Below are 22,504 nucleotides of genomic sequence, written 5' to 3'. Positions count from 1 at the left end.
ATATTTTGGCTCTGAAGAGAAAACACTTGATTTTGATCTCAAGTGGTCCCTGGACCACTGGTTGAAAACCACTGCTCTAGTGAGAACAGAAATAGAATATGTTTGCAGCTGATGTGGACATGAAACGAAACATGAATTATGACCTTATAGGCTTGCATCAACTAAAAACAAAAAATAGTGACATCAATCCCCATTCCCCATACCGTCTCTTTAAATAGAACATTATTGCCACCTCTTGGATATGTGCGGTTACTGCAGCATGAAACCAGTCTCAAGTTTCTATGTCAGTGGTGCTCAACCTTTTTCCTGTTTAAGGACCCCCAGAATTATCTGAAAATATGTTGCTCCATATATATATATATTAGTCTCCCACCCTGACCCCCCTACTGTATTACCTGTATTTTATTTTACACATCTTAATAAAATGTTTTGTCTTTGACCATACTTTTGTAATCTCTTGTCTATATTGCAGTGGTGGACAAATTACTCTACTAAGTTGAGTCTTTTATACTGAGTTAATGAACTGGAGTACTGGTACTAAAAAAGATTAAAAAAAAGTGTTCCTGATCCAATATTCTAATTAATTTAAGTAAATAAGGAGACCATGTAAAAACTATACCAAAAGTAATTTACAAATTCAAACTGTCAGTGTAATCAGGGAGGCTATTAATATATCCTTAAGTGATTGTTTAAAATGTAGGCTACATTTGCACTTATAAGCTTGGTCCTGTTAAATGAAATAATAGTCTGTTCAAAATAGCATTCCTGTAGCCTATATTATAGGCTACAGGAATGCTATTTTGAACAGACTAAAAGATGAATGTCTTGAGGGACAATGGGGGTTAAGTGGTTAATGTATTCATAATGTACTTTTTCCTTTCTATAAATGTAGTGGAGTCAAAAGTACTATATTTGTCTTTGATATATTGTATATATATAATATATAAAAAATAAAATGACGTGTGTGTGTGTGTGCGCGCGCGCGTGCGTGTGTGTCTGTGTTTTATATTAGTCATAGATATAATCTCATTTTGGGAAATTCAATGTCAAGTCCTGACATTCCGATTAATTTTACATTCCAGGTTTTATTCCTGAGGCTGTGCCCATGATGAGCGCCGTGCAAGAAGCCCACACCGGGTTTTCCGTCTCTCTGTGAACCTAGTTCAGTCTGAGGTGAGGGCTCAGGACCCCCCCCCCCCTCCAGGAAGTTAGTTTCAATGGTTGAAACGGTTGAAATGGAATGCAATGCAAGCTGCCCCGGCGGCCGGCGTGTTGTTCTCTGAAATGTGGATTAAACTGAACCCCCAGGCACTGTTTGGGTGTTAAAGCAACACAGAGAAGATGACTAGCAGCAATGCCAGGATCGGGGACATCATTCATCTGAATGTTGGTGGAAAGAGGTGAGAATGAAAGCCGCAGCCAAAGACAGTGCTTTGCTACCGATGCTAACAAGTTAGCTTTTAGCTATTATTGCTAAATGTTTCAGAAGGATGTTACACCGGAATTGGTGACGTACATCGATGCGTTATTATTATTACCATGGAGTTATAAAGGAGGTTATTACACGTCTCACGTGCTGGAAGTTATTTTCCAGTGTGCTTTGTAAGATAATAAAGGTATAGATAATTATCGTGTTTTCCAACCTAAACAAGCTTTGTCCCACCACTCGTAAAACGAGCTGTGGATTCGATAGGTCACATATGCATATTGTTGTTGACCCCGGCTGGGTTATACCTTTGACTTCAATGTTTAATATCGTGGTTTATCGTGGTTTACCTCCTTTATGATGAATTCCTGTTTTTTTTTGGCTATATAGAAGTGTCTATTTGTACGTCTCTAAATGTTTTAATGAATTGAACAAGGTGGACCCTCTTGTAAACATAAGTGTAATGTTTTATTGGGTCGTCCACTCACAGTTAACTGTCTTTAGTTTGTATTGAGTTGTGCTTGAAATGTACTGTAATTCTCAGTTAAAATGTCAATCAATCAATCAATGGTCCTCACTGAGATCTGGAAGTTTGACTTGGTTATTATTTAAAAAAAATGATCTTGCCATTTGCCATCTTTTCTTTTTTTAATATGCCATACGTTTGATTGATGAATTGTATTAACAGATTGGAGAATTACAGTACATTTCAAGCACAACTCAAAACAAAACTGTTAACTGTGGACGACACCATAAAGTATTACACTTGTTTACAATAGGGTCCACCATCATGTTCAATTCATCATAACAATTAGAGACGTACAAATATACTATATAGCAAAAAAACACAATCATCATAGAGGCGGTAAAAAAAGGAAAGAAACAAAACATACAGTGAGGGGGGAAAAGGGAGTTGGTGGGGGATTCAGGTTTTACAGGGGCCAGTTTCGAATTGCGTCCGTCCATAGGTGCCCTTTGAGAGCAGTTTTGAAGGAGTCAAGGGATTCGCTAGCCCCTTTCGGGACCATCGGTTAGCTTTTCTGAATTTTGGACCAGACCCATTGCAAGAGGCTGTACTCTGTCGTCAGCCCTAAGCCATTCCAGTCTGTCAAAATGTGCAGGGGTGAGGTGGGTTCGAGGAGTGAGGCCAAGTAGTAACCTGACCAGTTAGAAATAATATTTTAGTTCTTTTTTTTGACCAACTCGTGGGAGAGTGTAACACTGCATCTGAAATAAAGGCATTAGCTGTTTTACTACGGCTGATTTGTTGTAGTTAGTACTATAGTTAACTTGTCTGTGGTTTGTTTTTAGGTTCAGCACCTCCCGACAGACACTGACATGGGTTCCTGACTCCTTTTTTTCCAGGTGAGTGCAGCATAGAGCACTCTCGCTTCACATTACTGTGGTGTAATTTCATTTTTCCACACAATCACAATCAAGTGTTTATTTTCGTTGTATAGTCTCCTGAGTGGCCGGATCTCTACGTTGAAAGATGAAACTGGAGCTGTAAGTACCTCTCTTTGTGAATGTATTTGTTGTGTGCGTGTGCGTGTGCGTGTGTGTGCGCACACGAGCACACACTGTATAGTACATTGACACGCCCTCCCTCTGTAGATCTTCATCGACAGAGATCCATCTCTGTTTGCTCCCATCCTCAACTTCCTGCGAACCAAAGAGCTCCATCCCCGCTCCATCAATGTGCACATGCTGATGCACGAGTCTGAGTTCTACGGCATCACGCCACTAGGTGAGACACAGGCTCAATCCCAATCCACTCCCTTGCTGACTCAATGAGCCCTCACTGACTTAGCTGCGCGTTCATGTGAAGTCTGCGAGGGCTTGAGGGATGTCCCATTTGAAATTGGTAAGTCAGTGAGGGCTCAGCCCCGCCCCTTTATGTGCCCTTTGCCAAAGTCAGCATCGATGCTGACTTTGGCAAATAAATTACCCACAGTTCATAGAGTTACCAGGGGAATGAGGGGGATCCTCCGAACGTCAATCATTTAAGTATGCAAATTAGTTATGTCAGTCAAATCTCAGTATCTCTGTGAAGGATACTGTCCCGCCATTTGATGTTTATGCAAGAAAACAGCAAATCTGTGCCTGGTTTGCTGGGACCAAATGACCACAAATGACCATATTTCGTACGTCATCATTAAGAGCTAGTCATACATATACACACCTCATACCTACATACACATGTACTCTGGTCCCAGCAGATCAGGCACAATTTGCTATTTTATTTTTACTGATTATGTATATAGTATATGTATGACTAGCTCTAAATGATGACGTAAGAAATATATATAGTATATATATAGTATATAGGCATATACTATATACGTATACATATATACTCTATACTCTATACTGTATAAAGTGTGTAGTTGTAAGTTGATTAGCGGTATACTGTGGTTACTTTGCGCCAAAAACCGTGACAGCTGTTCCGCCATTTGATGTTTATGCAAGAAAACAGCAAATCTGTCCTGGTTTGCTGGGACCAAATGACCACAAATGACCATATTTCTTACGTCATCATTAAGAGCTAGTCATACATATACACACCACGTACTCTGGTCCCAGCAGATCAGGCACAATTTGCTATTTTATTTTTACTGATTATGTATATAGTATACGTATGACTAGCTCTAAATGATGACGTAAGAAATATATATAGTATATATATAGTATATAGGCATATACTATATACGTATACATATATACTCTATACTGTATAAAGTGTGTAGTTGTAAGTTGATTAGCGGTATACTGTGGTTACTTTGCGCCAAAAACCGTGACAGCTGTTCCGCCATTTGATGTTTATGCAAGAAAACAGCAAATCTGTGCCTGGTTTGCTGGGACCAAATGACCACAAATGACCATATTTCTTACGTCATAATTAAGAGCTAGTCATACATATACACACCACATACTCTGGTCCCAGCAGATCAGGCACAATTTGCTATTTTATTTTGACTGATTATGTATACGTATGACTAGCTCTAAATGATGACGTAAGAAATATATATAGTATATATATAGTATATAGGCATATACTATATACGTATACATATATACTCTATACTCTATACTGTATAAAGTGTGTAGTTGTAAGTTGATTAGCGGTATACTGTGGTTACTTTGTGCCAAAAACCGTGACAGCTGTTCCGCCATTTGATGTTTATGCAAGAAAACAGCAAATCTGTGCCTGGTTTGCTGGGACCAAATGACCACAAATGACCATATTTCTTACGTCATCATTAAGAGCTAGTCATACACATACACACCACGTACTCTGGTCCCAGCAGATCAGGCACAATTTGCTATTTTATTTTTACTGATTATGTATATAGTATACGTATGACTAGCTCTAAATGATGATGTAAGAGATATGGTCATTTGTGGTCATTTGGTCCCAGCAAAACAGGCACAGATTTGATGTTTTTCTGCATAAACATCGAATGGCGGAACAGCTGTCACGACGGAGGAGACCGGGCGAAAACATTACTTGCGCGCTCTGCTTGCGCAAGTAATAATAATAAGGGAAACATGATGAGAAATGACTAATGAGCAAAGTAAAATAATATGTAAATGCAATTTATAATTAATATTATTATATATGAATATTACAACCCATATCACACAGGAAAGTGTATTTAAGAAACTAATAATAAAAGCTTAAATCAGCTTAAATACTAAAATAGACATGATAGACATGTATAAATAGGCCAAGCATGTAGGTAAGCACTGGCTGTGAATAAGGACAGTTTTTATAAAGTGATGCAAAGTGTCATGAATGGCGCACTCATCTTCAAAGTGCTGTCCCATTACTTTCACAACAATGTGGAGCCCTTGCAGCCTCTCACCCTCAGCTGACGTCACTAAAGTCAATGAGGGTTCAGGGCTCAGGGCTTGAGGGAGGCAATTGGGATTGGGCCACAGTACACCACCACCAGCGTTGCCATGTTGGCTTGTTTCTCACCAAAGCTGGATTGTTTTTTTCCAGAGTTGCAGTTTTCTTCCCCCCCGTGTCGCGGATTGCGGTCTTTTGGGCTTGTTTACAAAAAAATTTGGTTGCTTGTTTTGAATATCAAACAAGCCAACATTTCTTTGATGTACATATGCTATAAATAGTAAATACCCATAGGTTTGGGGGAGTGTGAATCACATTGAGTGACATAATCGGTCTGGTGTCTCTACTATGTGTGTAATAGTATAATAAATGACCAAAACATTCATAATTATAGACATACATTGTATTTAAATATAAATGCATCAAATATGTATTTATTAGTATTATATGGCGATATTATTGGGCTTGTTTTTCGAGGGAAGATTTGGCTAATGTCTGTCGCTTAGAGTTGGCTTGTTTTGGGCTTGTTTTTCGAGGTGGGTTGGCTTATTTCTCTCACAAGAGTTGGCAACACTGACCACCACTTCTCCATCAGTCAGTCTGGCTGCATCACCCCACCAGACTAAAGTCCTCTCTCCAGTTCAGACTTCAATACATACAGCTGATAAAACACAAAACACATTCCTCTCTGACTGACCATATTCATTATAACAAGATTGTGATAGTTTCTTAAAAGCAAAGTGTGGTTTGAGAGACCTGCTGAAAAACAGTATCTTTGAATCTCATGCTGAAGTTACATTTACGTTTTAATTCTGTTGAATTTTAGGATGATACTAACTGTTTTGTTTTGTTAATTGATTTTTGGTGCAACCACTCCAAGGACAGATATGTCCCTATCTTTAGAGTACCAACAGGGGGCACTGTTGCACCACTCACTTCAGACCGGTCTTAAGTTTTAGTCACACTTTTTTGTAGTTTTTCGGGCCTGTATTATCATGTTCTAAGTTATTTTCTGTCTGTACCATTATTCTACCAGTAATAACGTATATGTTCAGCTGTATATTTACAGCATGCTTTCTGTTCTGTGTTCTCGTGTGTGTGTGTGTGTGTGTGTGTGTGTGTGTGTGTGTGTGTGTGTGTGTTTAGTGCGTAAGCTGCAGTTGTGTGATGAACTGGATCGGTCGTCCTGTGGCAATGTGCTGTTTAATGGATACCTCCCTCCTCCAGGTATAAATCAATACCATCTTAAAAAATACAACGCATTTCATATCTCTGCACTTTAGTCAGCCGTTGGCTGTTTTCAAATGTGCTTCATGAATAAAATGGACTTGACTTGCTATCGGTAAGAACCCAACTCCATATGGAATTTTCAGGAAATGAAGAAAACCATATATTCTTTTTAAACTAATAAATACTGCCTAATCACAGTTGGTATTGTGACTTTATATATCGTCAATTACTTGCATGAGAGGGTGACAGGTGGTGGAGTAAGCTGCTTTAGGAGACAGTTTGAGGGTCCAATGGAGTTAAGAGGTTTTGTCCGAAAGCGCTATTTAATACTTTTCATTGATTCATTTGTTTCCCTCCAACACACAGACGTAAAGGCTGTTCAATAGCATTGATTTATGGGAAAATAAAACTCAACCAAAAATACATTAAAATGATGTAAGACTTCAACCCTAGCATCCCTAAATAGAAGTTGTTTAAGTGGTTCACACTGAGACATTATGTTGAAGTGTGTCTTCCTATCTCTGTCCTCAGTGTACCCGGCCAAGCGCCGTAACCGCCACAGCGTGGCGGGGCCCCAGTTCATGGGCAGTCGGTCCAATCCCATAGAGAGGGCTCCCGTCAGACGCAGTAACACCATGCCTCCGCACCTGGGGGGGAACTGTGGGATACTGGGGCGAGCCGGGGCCGAGGAGAGGTCGTCCGGAGGTAAGAACGCACACCTGTTCTTTATTTTATTTTTTGGGAGGGGAACCCCCCTTTTTGGTGTTTTAAGCATTATGTTATACTTCAGCTATTGAAAAATAGCAGATATACAAGCTACGAGCTTGTATAGGTCTGCTATTTTTTGAAAAATCGTAAAAATGTGGCGCAAATCTTTGAATATATATATATATATATATATATATATATATTCTTTCAGAGCGAACATTTTTAACTCAAATACGTGCTTCTGCGGGGTCCCTGGAACAACATATTTTTAGATGGCGGCCAATTACATTTATTTACTTGACAGGAAAATGTTTGAGAACGACATGACATATGGGTTTTTCGAGAAAACTGTCAGGATTTAGAAGACATTTGTAGAATCGTCCTCGGGTCTAAATGAGTTAAAAGCGAGGCGGGTTCTGGTTATGAGAAGGTCATCTTGACATGTTCTTTTTATCTGTGTGTGTGTGTGTGTGTGTGTGTGTGTGTGTGTGTGTGTGTGTGTGTGTGTGACTGTGTGTGTAGGTCATTCCTCTGACTCAGGAATGGTTCGTATTATCTGTGGTCATCACAACTGGATTGCTGTGGCATATGCACAGTTTGTCGTCTGTTACAGGTGAGCTCTAACACTGTTCAGTTTGTAGTCTGTTACTCCTGATTAGGGATGGGGATTGTTAAAGGGATAGTTCAGGGTTTTTTTTAACTTAAGCTGTATGAAATACTTGTCATTAATATAGTGGTTGCAACTGTATTAATGGATTGCCCGAGTCCCGTGGTGGGAGTTCTGCTCTGGTTTTGGTGAAATATTAAGTAGTTCCGGTCATTTTGTGGATGGGCACAAGTTGCATTACTTAATGCAACGCATTAAGTAAATTAATCCACAAAACTAACATAATTTGTATTGTTGACCAATTTCTAAAGTATTAGTGCAACCTTCGTTCATTTTTGACCCCTCTATCACACGGAACTGTTTTTTGTGTCCATATCACTACGCCCAAAAAATAGTTCCATGTGATAGAGGGGTCAAAGTTGAACAAAAGTTGCGCCAATATTTTAAATATAGGTCAAAATAGGTCAACAATACAAATGACGTTAGTTTTGTGAATTAATTTACTTTTACCGCATGGCCCCCTGTGCCCCCCCCCCCCACAAAACGACCGGAACTACTTAATATTGACCAAAACCAGAGCAGAACTCCCACCACGGGACTCGGCCAATCAATTAATACAGTTGCAACCACTATATTAAAGGAGAATTCCATACTAAAAGGCTTTCTTACCTTTCTTTGTAGTTGTTACGTCCCCACCAAAGAGGTCCAGGTGTTATTTTGTGCAAAAGCTCCTTATTGGCTATTTCCCCTAACATAAGCCCTAAATGAATTGCATTGAATTGAATGGGGCTATGGGGTGTTGTGCTAATTCGCTTAATTCCATCGCTCAAAATTATAATTTATTTGTATATATCCTCTCTTCATAATGTAAATAATATCCCAAGCGGCACACTTTACTACTTCTTTCGATGGAAATAAGCGAACTAGCATAACACCCCATAGCCCCATTCAATTCCCATTCAATGCAATGCAATTCATTGGCTACGTTTACATGAGCAGTTAAATCCCCTTTTCATTCCGAATAGAAGTTCAATCCTATTAAACGCTGTTTTGTAAACGCCTACAAAAACTTACATCCGAATGAAAACGCTCGATGCGATCTAAAAACCATTCCGATGTCACTGGCCGGATTACTCCGATGTTCAATGTGATTGAAAGAAAATTGGACTCATGTATACACTGCTTCGGATGTAAATTAATTCTGGTCTTTCTGAGCATTCTCATTTCCATTGCGCTCCAACTCCAAGCCTCATATCCAAGGCGCGCCGAGGAGTTTGCACATAGAGCGCGTTATTTCGTGCATTTTGTGTGTGTGTGTGTGTGTGTTCAACGCTCTCTCTCTCTCTCTCTCTCTCTCAAAAATAACGAGCGACCCAATACATTAATAATCAGTGTGTTGCGTGCCCTGGCCGTGCTGTAGATAATAAAGTAGGCTACACATAAAAACGAGATGATCACCTTCCCAGCGGAGAAGGGGAGGCAGCAGGTGGGGAAAAAAAGACGGTAAACATAATATGTCCGTCCCTATCCAAGCAGCAGCCTCAAAACTACTGCGGAATGAAATGATGGGATTTCAAAGTGTCGTCTTTCGTCTGAAAGCCACAATGAATGAACTGCCTATATTTTATGTGTCCAACAGATGGCGTAGTTTCACGTGAATTAACATGTATCATGTCTTCTATCACTTCTCCATATAAACACTCATTCGGAATGACCATTTCCCATGTAAACTCGCTGCAAAAAACATTACATCGGATGTATTTTATTCGGAAGTATTTATTCGGAATGATCACCCTTCATGTAAACGTAGCCAGTGAGGGCTTATGGTAGGGAAAATAGCCAATAAGGAGTTTTTGCACAAAGAAACACCTGGACCTCTTTGGTGGGGACGTAACGACTACAAAGAAAGGTAAGAAAGATAAGAAAGCATTCTAGCATGGAATTCTCCTTTAAGAGTAGTAAGTATCTCATACAGCTTAAGTTTTGTCCCACGGTTGTGTTGTGTTGTCTTCAACTGATGTGCAACTTTGAAGCTATAGCGCATGCAAGCCATTAAACGCAGTTCCTTGTTTTTTACCGGTAGTTGGCAAGAAATTCAACGGAAGTCAAAAGTGCCATAGATGTTTGTACTAGTGATTTGATGTCAATGACATGACTCTCGCCCTCTCGAGAGTGTCAAATGTCAAATGTCAAATGTAAGTCGCTCTGGATTAAGAGCGTCTGCTAAATGCCTAAATTGTAAATTGTAAATTGTAAGACGGCATGTCAGGTCCTGGTAGAATCAATAAGAGAACTGATAAGCCAAAACCTTAGTGATTTTAGATTGACTAACTTCGGAATTGATTTCCTCCCAATTCCAATTATTGATCCCATCTTTACTCCTGATTAATAACGTCTATCAGTCACACTGATTACGGACCAGACATTTATATCGGGGACTTTCTGTTTTAACTCTCTCTCTCTCTCCCTCCGTCTCTCCGTCTTTCTCTCCAGGGTAAAGGAGTCTACTGGCTGGCAGCAGGTCTTCACTTCGCCTCGTCTGGATTGGCTGATTGACCGCGTGGCACTCAATGCCAAGGTGATGGGCGGATCACTAGGCGACAATGACAAGATGGTGGCAGTCGCCTCAGGGACAGATATCATCCTGTGGTCCATTTGTCCAGATGGCAACGGAAGCGAGATTGGTGAGACCCTGTCTGTCCTTTTTGTCTCTTTAGATTTTAACCCATTCTGTACGTACGGGAACCCCTTTTGGTGTTTTAAGCATTATGTTTTACTCTAGCTATTGAAAAATAGCAGATCTACAAGCTCATAGCGCGGCACCGAGTGCCGCGCTATGAGCTTGTAGGTCTGCAATTTTTTTTTAATCGTGAAAATGTAGTGCAAATCTTTGAATATATCTTCTTTCAGAGCGAACGTTTTTAACTAAAATCTTTGCTTCTGGGGAGGTCCCTGGAACAACATACCGTTATTGTCCGATGGGGGTCGGCGGTCAATTTCATATATTTTTGGGGGTCCTTGACATGAAAAAGGTTGAGCACCACTGACATAGAAACATGAGGTTTTTCAGAAAACTGTCAGGATTTAGAAGGCATTTGTAGAATCGTCAGCACTGAGCTGATATAGTTGCGAGTTTGAAATTGGGGGAACACATTGAAGGAAATCAATTTGGTTCCCCTCAAAAATCCACCTCTTCCCTCACACCTCTCTAGCGCCCCATGTGAAAATCTCACTCACGTATGCTCGACAGAACAAAGGCCAGCCACATCACAATAAGGCTGGTGTATCTTGATACTCATGTCATTGATACCGCTACAATGGTTTATACTACATAGCCATCCAAGTCTTTATCAATACCACACTAGCAATTATTTTCTATTATTGGTAGGAAGACTTTTTTTTTTTTTTAACCCATTTAGGCCTGACGTCGAAATAAAAAAAAGGTCTTCTGAAAGAATATATATTCAAAGATTTGTGCCGCATTTTCACGAGCAGACCTACAAGCGCTATGAGCTTGTAGATCTGCTATTTTTCAATAGCTAAAGTATAACATAATGCTTACCGGTAGTTAAAACACCAAAATTAAAACAAAACCAAAGTTAAAACACTAGCAATTATTTTCCATTATTGGTAGGAAGACAATTTTTTCTTATCATAGCTTTTCTTTTTTTAACTAATAGGATCTGAGTTGGCGAATGTTAAACATAGTTACACCTATTTAGACCTATCGTTAAACAGCTCGTTATACAAGACCCACAATTGAAAATAATCTCACGTAAATATTGCTTAACAATTGCCAATCACAACTCGATGCCAAGTTCTGATTATCTAAGCGATTGTACTATCTAGTCCTATAAGCTCAACCAACTAACAATTGCCTTGTTTGTGCAGGCAGGAACTACTTTCTTGTAGAAATTATTCGTGTACAATGCGCGCGCCTCCCATAAGGATCCACTCATTGTCGTTTCTTTGTTGCTTGTTTTCTCAGAAAAATACTCCAAAGTTGATGTTATAGTCCAAACCGCCCGGCGTTCAGATATAAACAGTGATTTCTGATCGCATCGCGCCAGCCATGTTACCGCTTGTGGTGAAACCTGAGACATGTAGGTTGCTGCTCGAAAATGTTTTTGCGCCTCTATCGTTGTATCGGGCTGTATTGACAGTAATAGAAGGGTTTATAGCTGGCTCCCTGCGGTCATTTCAAATGGCCAGCAGGAGGCGCTGAAAGTGTTAAAGACTCATGTTGACATATTTGGTAAATGATTAGTTGTACAGCTTGCGATGAGCATTTACCATCATTTTGTAATTGAATGCCTTATTTTGCTGGTATGTACTTTCTAAATTAATTGCATAGATCAAGTGTTATATGAATAAAGTTAATAATTGAAATTTGTATCATTCATGCATCATATCATTCACTAATCATCAGCCTTTATTGAACTATTCATTTAGAATGAGATGCTGTTAGAACATACATGTTTGTTTAACAGTAAACTTGATTATGTAGTAGGCACGCAATTAAGCAATATTGCTAATATTGCAATTAAACAGTTACCCTTAAAACTAAGAAAATCGCTGAAAAAGAATATTTTTTTAATGACAGATGTAGTCACTACGACCACAAATGTCCCAAGAAACTAGCTAGCCTAGCCACCGGGTTTGCTGCGCTCTGGGAGAACAGAGCAGCTGAATTATTTGTTTTGATTAGGTGGTGAACGGTGCTGGTTTAACCCCACGGCTAGAAGGCTGTTTCAACCAATCGGATTGCTTCCTCGAAACGACCTGTGGTATACCTAAAGTTATTGCCCCTGTGATTACCTGATTGTGAATGACCACTTTCCTATTGCCTGCAGGTGTGTTCAGTCTGAACGTTCCCGTGGAGGCTCTCTTCTTCGTTGGCAATCAGCTCATTGCTACCAGTCACACAGGGAAGGTGGGGGTGTGGAACGCTGTCACCAAGCACTGGCAGGTACTGTAGGATGCACGCACGCACGCACGCACAGGCTCACACACAAAGTACCTGTGTTGGATTTATTAGTGAGCAGGTTCCCCCGTTCAAGTTGTTGCTCCAGTTTCATAGCCACTTTCTCCGACTCCTATGCTGTCTGTATGCTAGTACCAACCAAGATGTGGCCACGGTTGCTGCTGTCGGCAGAGACTAGTTCCAGCCATCTATAGTTTGTGTATCAGGGCTAAACATGATGACATATGTTATTCACAATTGGCTGTAAATGTTTGGACAGTTAAATTGTTGTATTGCTCTCTCTCTTGGTGTCTCTGTCTCGATTTCCGTTGGATTTGTTCTCGTGTTTCCATATAATAATAATAATAATATGAATACAGTTTCTAAATGAATGAACGTTCAGGTAGTCATGAATTGAATGTGTGACTTTAGCATTGTATTTTGTGAACGCAGAACCAGGATGTAGTTCCTATCAACAGTTACGACACTGCTGGCTCCTTCCTCATCCTGGGCTGCAACAATGGGTCCATTTACTACATAGGTGAGTGTGGACTATCCCTTTTGTTGTCTTATGCAGTGGCTCCCAAAGTGGGGTCCGGTCCCCAGCTAAAGGATAGTTGGGAACCAAATGGACCCTTATGGGTCTGTAACTCTGAGAGTGTACAAATGGAACCAAATTTGGTCCATTTGTACACACTCAGAGTTAAATTACCTCAGATTTTACAGTATAAATTAGGGTCCCAGAGATAGAAATGCCATTAAATGGGGTTCTGTAGGCTAATGCATGTCAAACTGGGGGGGGGGGGTCCTTGAAATTAAAATGTTTGAGGGTCACTGCTAGAGTCGTACAAATCTTCTCTTATGGGGGTCTTTGGCATATCTTTTCTAATGCGCGTCCGCAGGGCTAATTAGTGTCAATTTGGGGGTCCTTGGCATGAAAACGTTTGGGAACCACTGGTCTTATGTACAGCAGCTAAGTGTTTTGATCTGATCTGTTGTTGTTGTTGTTGTGATGATTTCAGATGTCCAGAAGTTTCCTCTGAGAATGAAAGACAACGACCTGTTGGTGACAGAGCTGTACAGAGACCCAACTGAAGACGCCATCACTGCCCTGAGTGTTTACCTCACACCAAAGACGAGTAATATTTTGGACTAAATTATTATTACTTAAAAACATACCTCGCCTTCCCTTATGGACAATACCGTTACTTTACACTACCACAACCCCAAACTCTTATTACTACTTCTTGTACTACCTATACTGTTAATCTTAACCTGAGTTTGTGCATTGTCTAGGGCTTCAACTAACACATTTTCCATAATTAATGAATCTGTTGATTATTGTTTTTTTTTGCATTATTAAAGGACCACTTCACCACTTTTCAACCTATCTTCATGTAATAGGTCCTCACTAATAATCATGAAGAAATGGCACGATTTTCTTCCTACTGTCTCATAGGACGGCTGTGGGCAGTTCAGAAACCGTCTTCCAGTGACATCATAATTAGGCAGATTCTTTTTACAAAAATGTTTAGATTTTCATTATCGTGAGAACGATAATTTTCGCAGGACTTTTCAGGACTAGAAAGCCTGCCGTTTCTATTAGCTTGTATTCCCCACCGATGATGTCACTGGAAGACGGTTTCTGAACTGAAATTACAGTTTGACCCATTTTGGGCAGGAACCCTTTTGGTGTTAGCATTATGCTATGCTTTAGCTATTGAAAAATAGCAGATCTACAAGCTCATAGCGCGCCACCGAGTGGCGCGCTACGAGCTTGCAGGTCTGCTATTTATTTTTTTAATCGAAGAACGACTGACATAGAAACATAGCTTTTCAGAAAACTGTCAGGATGTAGAAGACATTTATAGTATCTGATCTCAGGTCAGAATGGGTTAAAAAAAAGACAAACATCTAATATTCTGTCGATCGAATAATCATTGGATGAATTGTTTCACTCCTGTGTTGTGTTGCTTTCCCAGGTGACAGTGGGAACTGGATAGAGATCGCCTACGGGACCAGTTCAGGGGCAGTGAGGGTCATAGTGCAACACCCGGAGACGGTGGGTTCAGGCCCTCAGCTGTTCCAGACCTTCTCCGTTCACCGGAGCCCCGTCACCAAGATCATGCTGTCTGAAAAGCACCTCATATCAGGTACGGAAATACACCACTTTTAACCCATTCTGACCTGAGATCAGATTAAAAAGAATGTCTTCTACATCCTGACAGTTTTCTGAAAAAGCTATGTTCCTATGTCAGTCGTTCTTCGATTTTTCAAAAATAGCAGACCTACAAGCTCGTAGCGCGCCACCGAGTGGCGTGCTACGAGCTTGTAGATCTGCTATTTTTCAATAGCTAAAGCATAACATAATGCTAACACCAAAAGGGACGGGAACCCAGTGTTCCAAGCATTATGTTATTCTTTAGCTATTTTTGAAAAAAATTGTGAAAATGTGGCACAAATTTGGAATATATTCTTTCAGAGCGAACGTTTTTAACTCAAATCTTTGCTTCGTGGGGGGGGGGGGGGGTCTCTGGAACTACATATTTTCAGATGGGGTCGGCGGGCAATTGCATATGTATTTGGGGGTCCTTGACAGGAAAATGTTTGAGAACCACTGATATAGAAACATAGGTTTTTTCAGAAAACTGTCAGGATTTAGAAGGCATTCGTAGAATCGTCCTCGGGTCTAAATGGGTTAATAACCATGCACGTTTGTTTTTGTATGTCCGTTAGGACAGGGTATTGTTTGAAAAAATGCTGATACTTGGGATTCAATACTGATAAAACGAATTGAATAGTGTACTGTGCACATACTGGACTCCCTATTGTTGAAACACGCTGCAAGCAGAAACAGGCATCTTCCTTATCCCACAACCAGTGATCTGCAGACATGTTACTGGACTTGTGTCATCCAGTTGGCATTCTTTGGCTTCTAATAATTAACTGAACAGAAAGTCGCTAAGCTTATTTTTTTTAACCACTTCGGTGGTTTTAACCACTTTGGTGGTTTTGCTGTACCAGCAAAACGGGTAAACTGCAGAATAATAAGATTGTTTAACCCATTTCCGAACATTGTATTGCAGATGTAAAGGTAGTCCCGATAATCCTACAGGTGTCTGTAGTTTTGAGTCAGAGTGGAAACTTAAAAGACAGGTTGAAACTTGAAGCAACGTTTTAAAACTGCTGTTTCTTTTTTTACGGATTACGCTGAATTTAACATGAAGGCAGATGGCTGATCGGGGATTATTTCTTGAAACGAGGAACCCCGAATGTGTGTCCTGTGTGTGTTTGCCAGTGTGTGCAGATAATAACCACGTGTCCTGTGTGTGTGTGTGTGTGTGTGTGTGTGTTTGGTTTGTCAGTGTGTGCAGATAATAACCATGTGTCCTGTGTGTGTGTGTGTGTGTGTTTGGTTTGTCAGTGTGTGCAGATAATAACCATGTGTCCTGTGTGCATGTGTTTGTCAGTGTGTGCAGATAATAACCATGTGTCCTGTGTGTGTTTGGTTTGTCAGTGTGTGCAGATAATAACCACGTGCGCACATGGACGGTGACTCGGTTCAGAGGAATGATTTCCACGCAGCCGGGCTCCACCCCTCTCACCTCCTTCAAGATCCTTTCATTGGACGATATCGACACACATGGAGGATGCAGCGCTGGCACAGAGATAGGTGACACAGATATGCACAATAACGTTTCTATTGGCTAATAAACACCAGCTTAAAAAAATCCCAAATCAGTCTTATTGGTAACCCATTTTGGGGTCGGGACCCCTTTTGTTTTTTTAAGCATTATGTTGTACTTTAGCTATTGAAAAATAGCAGATCTACAAGCTCATAGCGTGGCACCGAGTGCCGCGCTACGAGCTTGTAGGTCTGCTATTTTTGAAAAATTGTGAAAACGTGGCACAAATCTTTGAATGTATATTCTTTCCGAGCAAACGTTTTTAACTCAAATCTTTGCTTCTGGGGGGGTTCCTGGAACAACATATTTTCAGATGGTGGCCAATTGCATACAATTTACAATTAGGCATTTAGGCATTTAGCAGACACTCTTAATCCAGAGCGACTTACATTGAGCAAGAACAAAAAAGCATGGGAATACATCACATAAAAACATTTATCATGAAGCTAAGAAAGTAACAGTGGAATATCTATATAATGAAACTATACATATAAACTATACATATATACTACTATGCTATACATATGTACTATGTACGTGCTATGACATACATTTTTGGGGGTCCCTGGCATAAAAATGTTTGAAGCACTGACATAGAAACATGGGTTTTTTCAGAAAACTGGGAGGATTTAGAAGGCATTTGTAGAATCGTCCTCAGGCCTAAATGGGTTAATAATACAACAACTCCCAAGTCATGTCAGTCTTATATTAAAAGCTTGTCAGACGAAATTTCTAGTATAAAACATTGGCCAGTCACATTATTAAAAAAACATGTTTTAGTCTAGATCTCATTTAGTGGGAATTCCCCTAGAATGGATCTGGGCTAAAAGTAAGAGGTTAACATGGCAGGGTCTCGGGTTCTCAGATCTAAGGATCGGAAGGTTAATAGTCCAGTAATAATGTAGTAATTTGATCTCAAACTAATTGCAAAAGAAACAAACTGAGCTGATTTTGTATCTTCAATATATCTGAGTGTAAAGTGTTGAAAATGGCCTGTACAGTATGACCACCATAGACATCCTATATAAGGCAAATATTTTCTAGATTTCCTTTTGCTTTAACCCATTCTGACCTGAGATCAGATTCTAAAAATGTCTTCTACACCCTGACAGTTTTCTGAAAAAGCTATGTTTCTATGTCAGACCTACAAGCTCGTAGCGCGTCACTCGGTGGCGCGCTATGAGCTTGTAGATCTGCTATTTTTCAATAGCTAAAGCATAACATAATGCTAACACCAAAAGGGGTTCCCGCCCAGAATGGGTTTAAGTAGCATGTGACGTGTCAAACTAGGGTGTTTTCATGATGCTGAATCCATTCCAAGCATTAGTTTAGCATAAAAACACTCATTGGGCTAAATGTGGCCATAGCCACTGACGGCTATGGCCGTTATTAGCCCAAGGAGTTTGTCCTGTACTATAAATGTAATGTCGTTATGACAGGTCCATATGGAGAAAGAGATGACCAGCAGGTGTTCATACAGAGAGTGGTACCAGACACCGATAAACTCTACGTTAGACTGTCTTCTAATGGGAAGAGGTAATTTGTGTGTGTGTGTGTGTGTGTGTGTGCATGCGCGAGCGAGCGACTGTCGTAAATAGATGGTATGTCCATCACAGCAGCCAGCAGCCACGGTCTGTGTGTGTGTGTGTGTGTGTGTGTGTGTGTGTGTGTGTGCGCGTGTGCGTGTGCGTGTGTGTGTGGCGTTCAGTTGACGGTACGTCCATCACATCCTTTGTGGTCTATGAGTGTGTGTGTGTGTGTGAGTTAGGGTGTGTGTGTTAGGGTGTGTGAGATGCGTTCAGTTGACGGTACGTCCATCACATCCTTTGTGGTCCATGAGTGTGTTTATATCGTGTGTGTGTGTGTGTGTGTGTGTGTAGGGTGTGTGAGGTGCGTTCAGTGGACGGTACGTCCATCACAGCCTTCGTGGTCCATGAGTGTGTTTATATCGTGTGTGTGTGTGTGTGTGTGTGTGTGTGTGTGTAGGGTGTGTGAGGTGCGTTCAGTGGACGGTACGTCCATCACAGCCTTCGTGGTCCATGAGTGTGAAGGCTCCAGCCGCATCGGCTCACGGCCCCGGCGGTATCTGTTCAGTGGACACGCCAACGGCAGCATCCAGATGTGGGACCTGACGACCGCCATGGACATTGCTGGAAAGGTCGACATCAGAGGTCAGACACTTTATGACTTTGTCGTTCACGTCAACATAGACAACTTAACCCATTCTGACCTGAGATCAGATTCTAAAAAAATGTCTTCTACGTCCTGACGATTTTCTGAAAAAGCTATGTTTTCTGTGTCAGTCGTTCTTCGATTTTTCAAAAAATGGCAGACCTAGTGCGCCACTCGGTGGCGCGCTATGAACTTGTAGATCTGCTATTTTTCAATAGCTAAAGCATAACATAATGCTAACAAGTTAGCCCAAAATGGGTTTTAACTTGAATGATGGACCGGCTATGGTTTTGAGAAGTGAATCATGTTTGCATTGTACTGCCTTATTTGATCAATGTATGTGTTCTTAAACCTGCTATAAGCAATAATATGTCAACATTTTAATGACCTTTTAACGCTCCCAATCTCTAATCTCTGTGACGCATCTGGGGGCCGCAATCTGCATTCAAAGAGTTTCCTAGAAGCTTTTGTCATTGGTCGGTTTGCCTGTCTACTTCCATTGCGACTGGGTTTTGTTTTTTTCGACCAATGACCACGCTTCTAGGAACATCTTTGAATGCAGATTGCGCCCCCTAGATGTGTCACCGAGACTGGGAGCGTTCCACCCATTGCTGGCTAGTCTGAATTTATTCTGAGGCTTGAATGAATCGGGCCAAATAAAAATGTTACAACATTTCGTACGTATTAATAAATTATAAAACGCATCTCTTGACTGATCCGAGCTCTTTGATTGGTTGTCTGGGGGTAGCGCTGGGCGGGCCGACGGAGGAGGAGCTGTTGGAGCTGTTGGAGCAGTGTGACCTCGCCATGACCCGAACACCTGACAGCACCCCGAGAACCTCCACCTGCAGGTGCACGCACGCACACACACACACACACACACACACACACACACACACACACACACACACACACACACACACACACACACACACACACACACACACACACACACACACTAGGGCTTTAACCCATTCTGACCTGAGATCAGATTCTAAAAATGTCAGTCGCTCTTCGATTTTTCAAAAATGGCAGACCTACAAGCTCGTAGCGCGCCACTCGGTGGCGTGCTATGAGCTTGTAGATCTGCTATTTTTCAATAGGTAAAGCATAACATAATGCTAACACCAAAATGGGTTCCCGTTCAGAATGGGTTAAGCAACTAGTCGACTATTCAACTAGGACCAACCTGACCGACAAGTCGACCTTGTTGATACTAGTTGATAAGAAGATTTTTTTTAATGTATTTATTTTTATTTTGTTTTAGGCCTCAAGATCAGGTAGATTATAGTTATAGTCACCAATGTATACAATGGTGGGGGGGGGGGTTACATAATAAGTAGTTAAACAACTAGTCGACTAGTAAACTAGGCAACTAGTAAAAAATCACACCTGTGTGAACTGAGTGGTGCAACTCCTCCCCCCCCCCCCCCCCCCCCACTCTCTCTCTCTCATTAGCAGGCAACAGTGCAGCACTCTCTCTCTGCTTCTGGCACAACAGCGCCCCTACTGGTGCTAATTAACGTCACACGGACACATAGGTGAACACACGGACACATAGGTGAACACACGGACACATAGGCGGACACATAGGTGAACACACGGACATTGCTGTTCCTTGGAGCGGTTGCACCACTCAAAAATGACTAGAAGTGAATGCGCCTAACACACACACACACGCCACAAAGTTCTAATTTGTCCCCAAAGCACTGTTTTGTAAAGGACAAAGCCAACGTGTACCTCTCTTCTCTCACAGCCTCCTGTCCCAGCTGAGCGAGTCCTCCAGGAGTGATCGTCTGCACGGAGGAGGAAGAGGTGGAGGAGGAGGAGGAGGCGGCTTCGCGTCTGCTCCGTTCAACGGTAGCCTCCCTCGCCAGGCTCCGCCCCCTCCCGTTACGCTGGCCAAACCTCCGCGGGAACACGGCCCGTCCGCCGGGTTCACCGCCGCGCCGCCGCCGCCACCGCCGTCCCTTTCCTCGGCCGGAGGAGGAGGAGGAGGCGCTAATCCTAACTCTAGTCCCAGTCACTGTCCCAGTCCCAGTCTGTCCTCGGCTCTCCGACACCCGGACAGGGAGAGGGAGTCTCTCCGTCGGGGCAGCTTCGTGGAGCGCTGTCAGGAGCTCGCCAAAGGCTCCGAGGCGGCCGCGGGCGCCGGGCAGGGCTTTGGCGTGGCGTTGGGCTCGGAGGGCGCGAGGCGGAGCCTGGCGGTGTGCAGCGAGCTGGAGGCCAGGCTGGGCCTGCGAACGGGCGGAATGTTCTCCGTGTCCCCCTGCGGCGGACAGCTCGGCGGAGCGCCGTCGCTGTCGACGTCGTCGCTTTCCTCGCAGTCCTCGACGCGGAGGCCAACGCCCACTTCGCCTTTAAGTCCCGCCCCTGTGGCGACGGTCAGCCCCAGCCGACCGCAGCAGCAGACCCCCGTGTCGCCGAGACGTGTGGCCGGTTCCTCGCCTGCCGATGTCCCGCCTTCCGCCGACGGTCCACCCAATCCCGAGAGCCCGTCGTCTGGGCCTCCAACCAGTCCTAAACCTCCCATGAACGAGACTAGTTTCTGATTGGCTGCTGGGTTAGTCTGATTTGGACGGTAAAGGTCAGGCTGGATATTAGGAGAAGCTCCCACCAGAGGCCTTTGGCATCCACTCCACGTCACCTAGTTTATAAACCATCTTGGGTTGCAGAGGTGAATACATAGTCCTCGGCCTCACTCGAGAAATACGACATTCTCAAGAGCGCTGATAATACAATATTTACCATGTACAGTATGAACTGGGAACAATATCTTTGTAACTTACCAGATAATTTTGACGTCGTTTGGAGGCCACATTATTGAAAAAGCCTAGTTACCTGGTAAAATGGTGTGCTTCTAGTATTTAACACTGGCACCTCAGCAGTCTTCCACTGGCCTGACCTATTAACAGCCCCTGTTTGGTACAGGTGTAGATAAAGTATTGTCTTATAGCAGTTAATGGTTTGTTCTAATTTCTAAACCTTACTTATCACCACACAGAATGTCATTCCTGCTGTTTTGTTTTTCCGAGACCCAACGTCCTGTACTAAAAGGCACTGTGGTATACTGACGGCAAGGAGGTGTTCAGACGTGTGCTTGTTAAACTGAAGTCCAAACTGTTCGTTGAATTAATTCGTTCGTTCGTTTTAAACTTAATGTAGTGCCCAAAGCCCTATACTTCTGGCACTACTGGTTACTGACGGTTAGGAGGTTGTTCCGACGTGTGTAGAAGAACTGAAGTCCAAAACGTTCCCATTCAGTTGGTATTAAATCCTATGTATTCAAAGTCCAAAGCCCTATACTTCAGTCTAGAAATCAAATACAATGAAATAAACATAAACTGCCATTAACCCATTCTGAACGGGCACCCATTTTGGTGTCAGCATCATGTTATGCTTTAGCTATTTAAAAATAGCAGATCTACAAGCTCATATCGCGCCACCGAGTGGCGCGATACGAGCTTGTAGGTCTGCTATTTTTGAAAAAAATCGAAGAACGACTGACATTTTTAGAATCTGATCTCAGGTCAGAATGGGTTCATCAGACCAGTGTGTGTCCGGCGGAAACCTTGTATGAATCTGATCTCAGGTCAGAATGGGTTAACGCATGCAGAGACCATCAGCCTAACAAACACAGTTTAAAACGGTGTGCCTCTGCCTGTCAGCAACACCTGTGCTCAATCGGGGACTATAGGCTTAAATACCCTGGGTAACCATGGCAACTTTGGCCTCGCCCATGCCCTGCTGTGATGTCCATCAATATATATATATACCATTTAAAATCAGTAGACATCGTATGACTCTTACAATGCATGTCCCGCCTGGTCTCCATTTGCTATATGAGATTTGGCCTCTA

The 22,504-nt window shown here is 42.1% G+C and overlaps 1 protein-coding gene across 1 annotated transcript; it reads left to right on the top strand.

Annotated features, from left to right (window-relative positions):
- The first annotated feature begins 1,237 nt into the window (after positions 1–1,237).
- On the top strand, positions 1,238–21,990 carry shkbp1 (SH3KBP1 binding protein 1). The gene is made up of 17 exons (XM_083772662.1): positions 1,238–1,400; positions 2,738–2,791; positions 2,887–2,932; positions 3,041–3,173; positions 6,426–6,506; positions 7,041–7,214; positions 7,740–7,830; positions 10,318–10,508; positions 12,678–12,793; positions 13,241–13,328; positions 13,810–13,926; positions 14,770–14,940; positions 16,305–16,460; positions 17,913–18,009; positions 18,460–18,644; positions 19,394–19,496; positions 20,402–21,990. Exons 1-17 carry the CDS (start codon positions 1,342–1,344, stop codon positions 21,195–21,197), a joined length of 2,658 nt encoding a protein of 885 aa, XP_083628788.1. The 5' UTR covers positions 1,238–1,341; the 3' UTR covers positions 21,198–21,990.
- The last annotated feature ends 514 nt before the right edge of the window (positions 21,991–22,504 follow it).

Source organism: Protomyctophum parallelum (assembly GCF_964188405.1).
Source record: "Protomyctophum parallelum genome assembly, chromosome: 9".
NCBI classification, from domain to species: domain Eukaryota; kingdom Metazoa; phylum Chordata; class Actinopteri; order Myctophiformes; family Myctophidae; genus Protomyctophum; species Protomyctophum parallelum.
This window is presented reverse-complemented; position numbering and strand designations above follow the sequence as displayed.

Excerpts from the sequence above, each read along its gene's own strand:
- shkbp1 (XM_083772662.1), top strand. The coding sequence starts at position 1,342 with ATGACTAGCAGCAATGCCAGGATCGGGGACATCATTCATCTGAATGTT. Across the intron at positions 7,215-7,739 it reads CGAGGAGAGGTCGTCCGGAG|GTCATTCCTCTGACTCAGGA; the intron begins GTAAGAACGCAC and ends CTGTGTGTGTAG. Across the intron at positions 13,927-14,769 it reads TTACCTCACACCAAAGACGA|GTGACAGTGGGAACTGGATA; the intron begins GTAATATTTTGG and ends TTGCTTTCCCAG.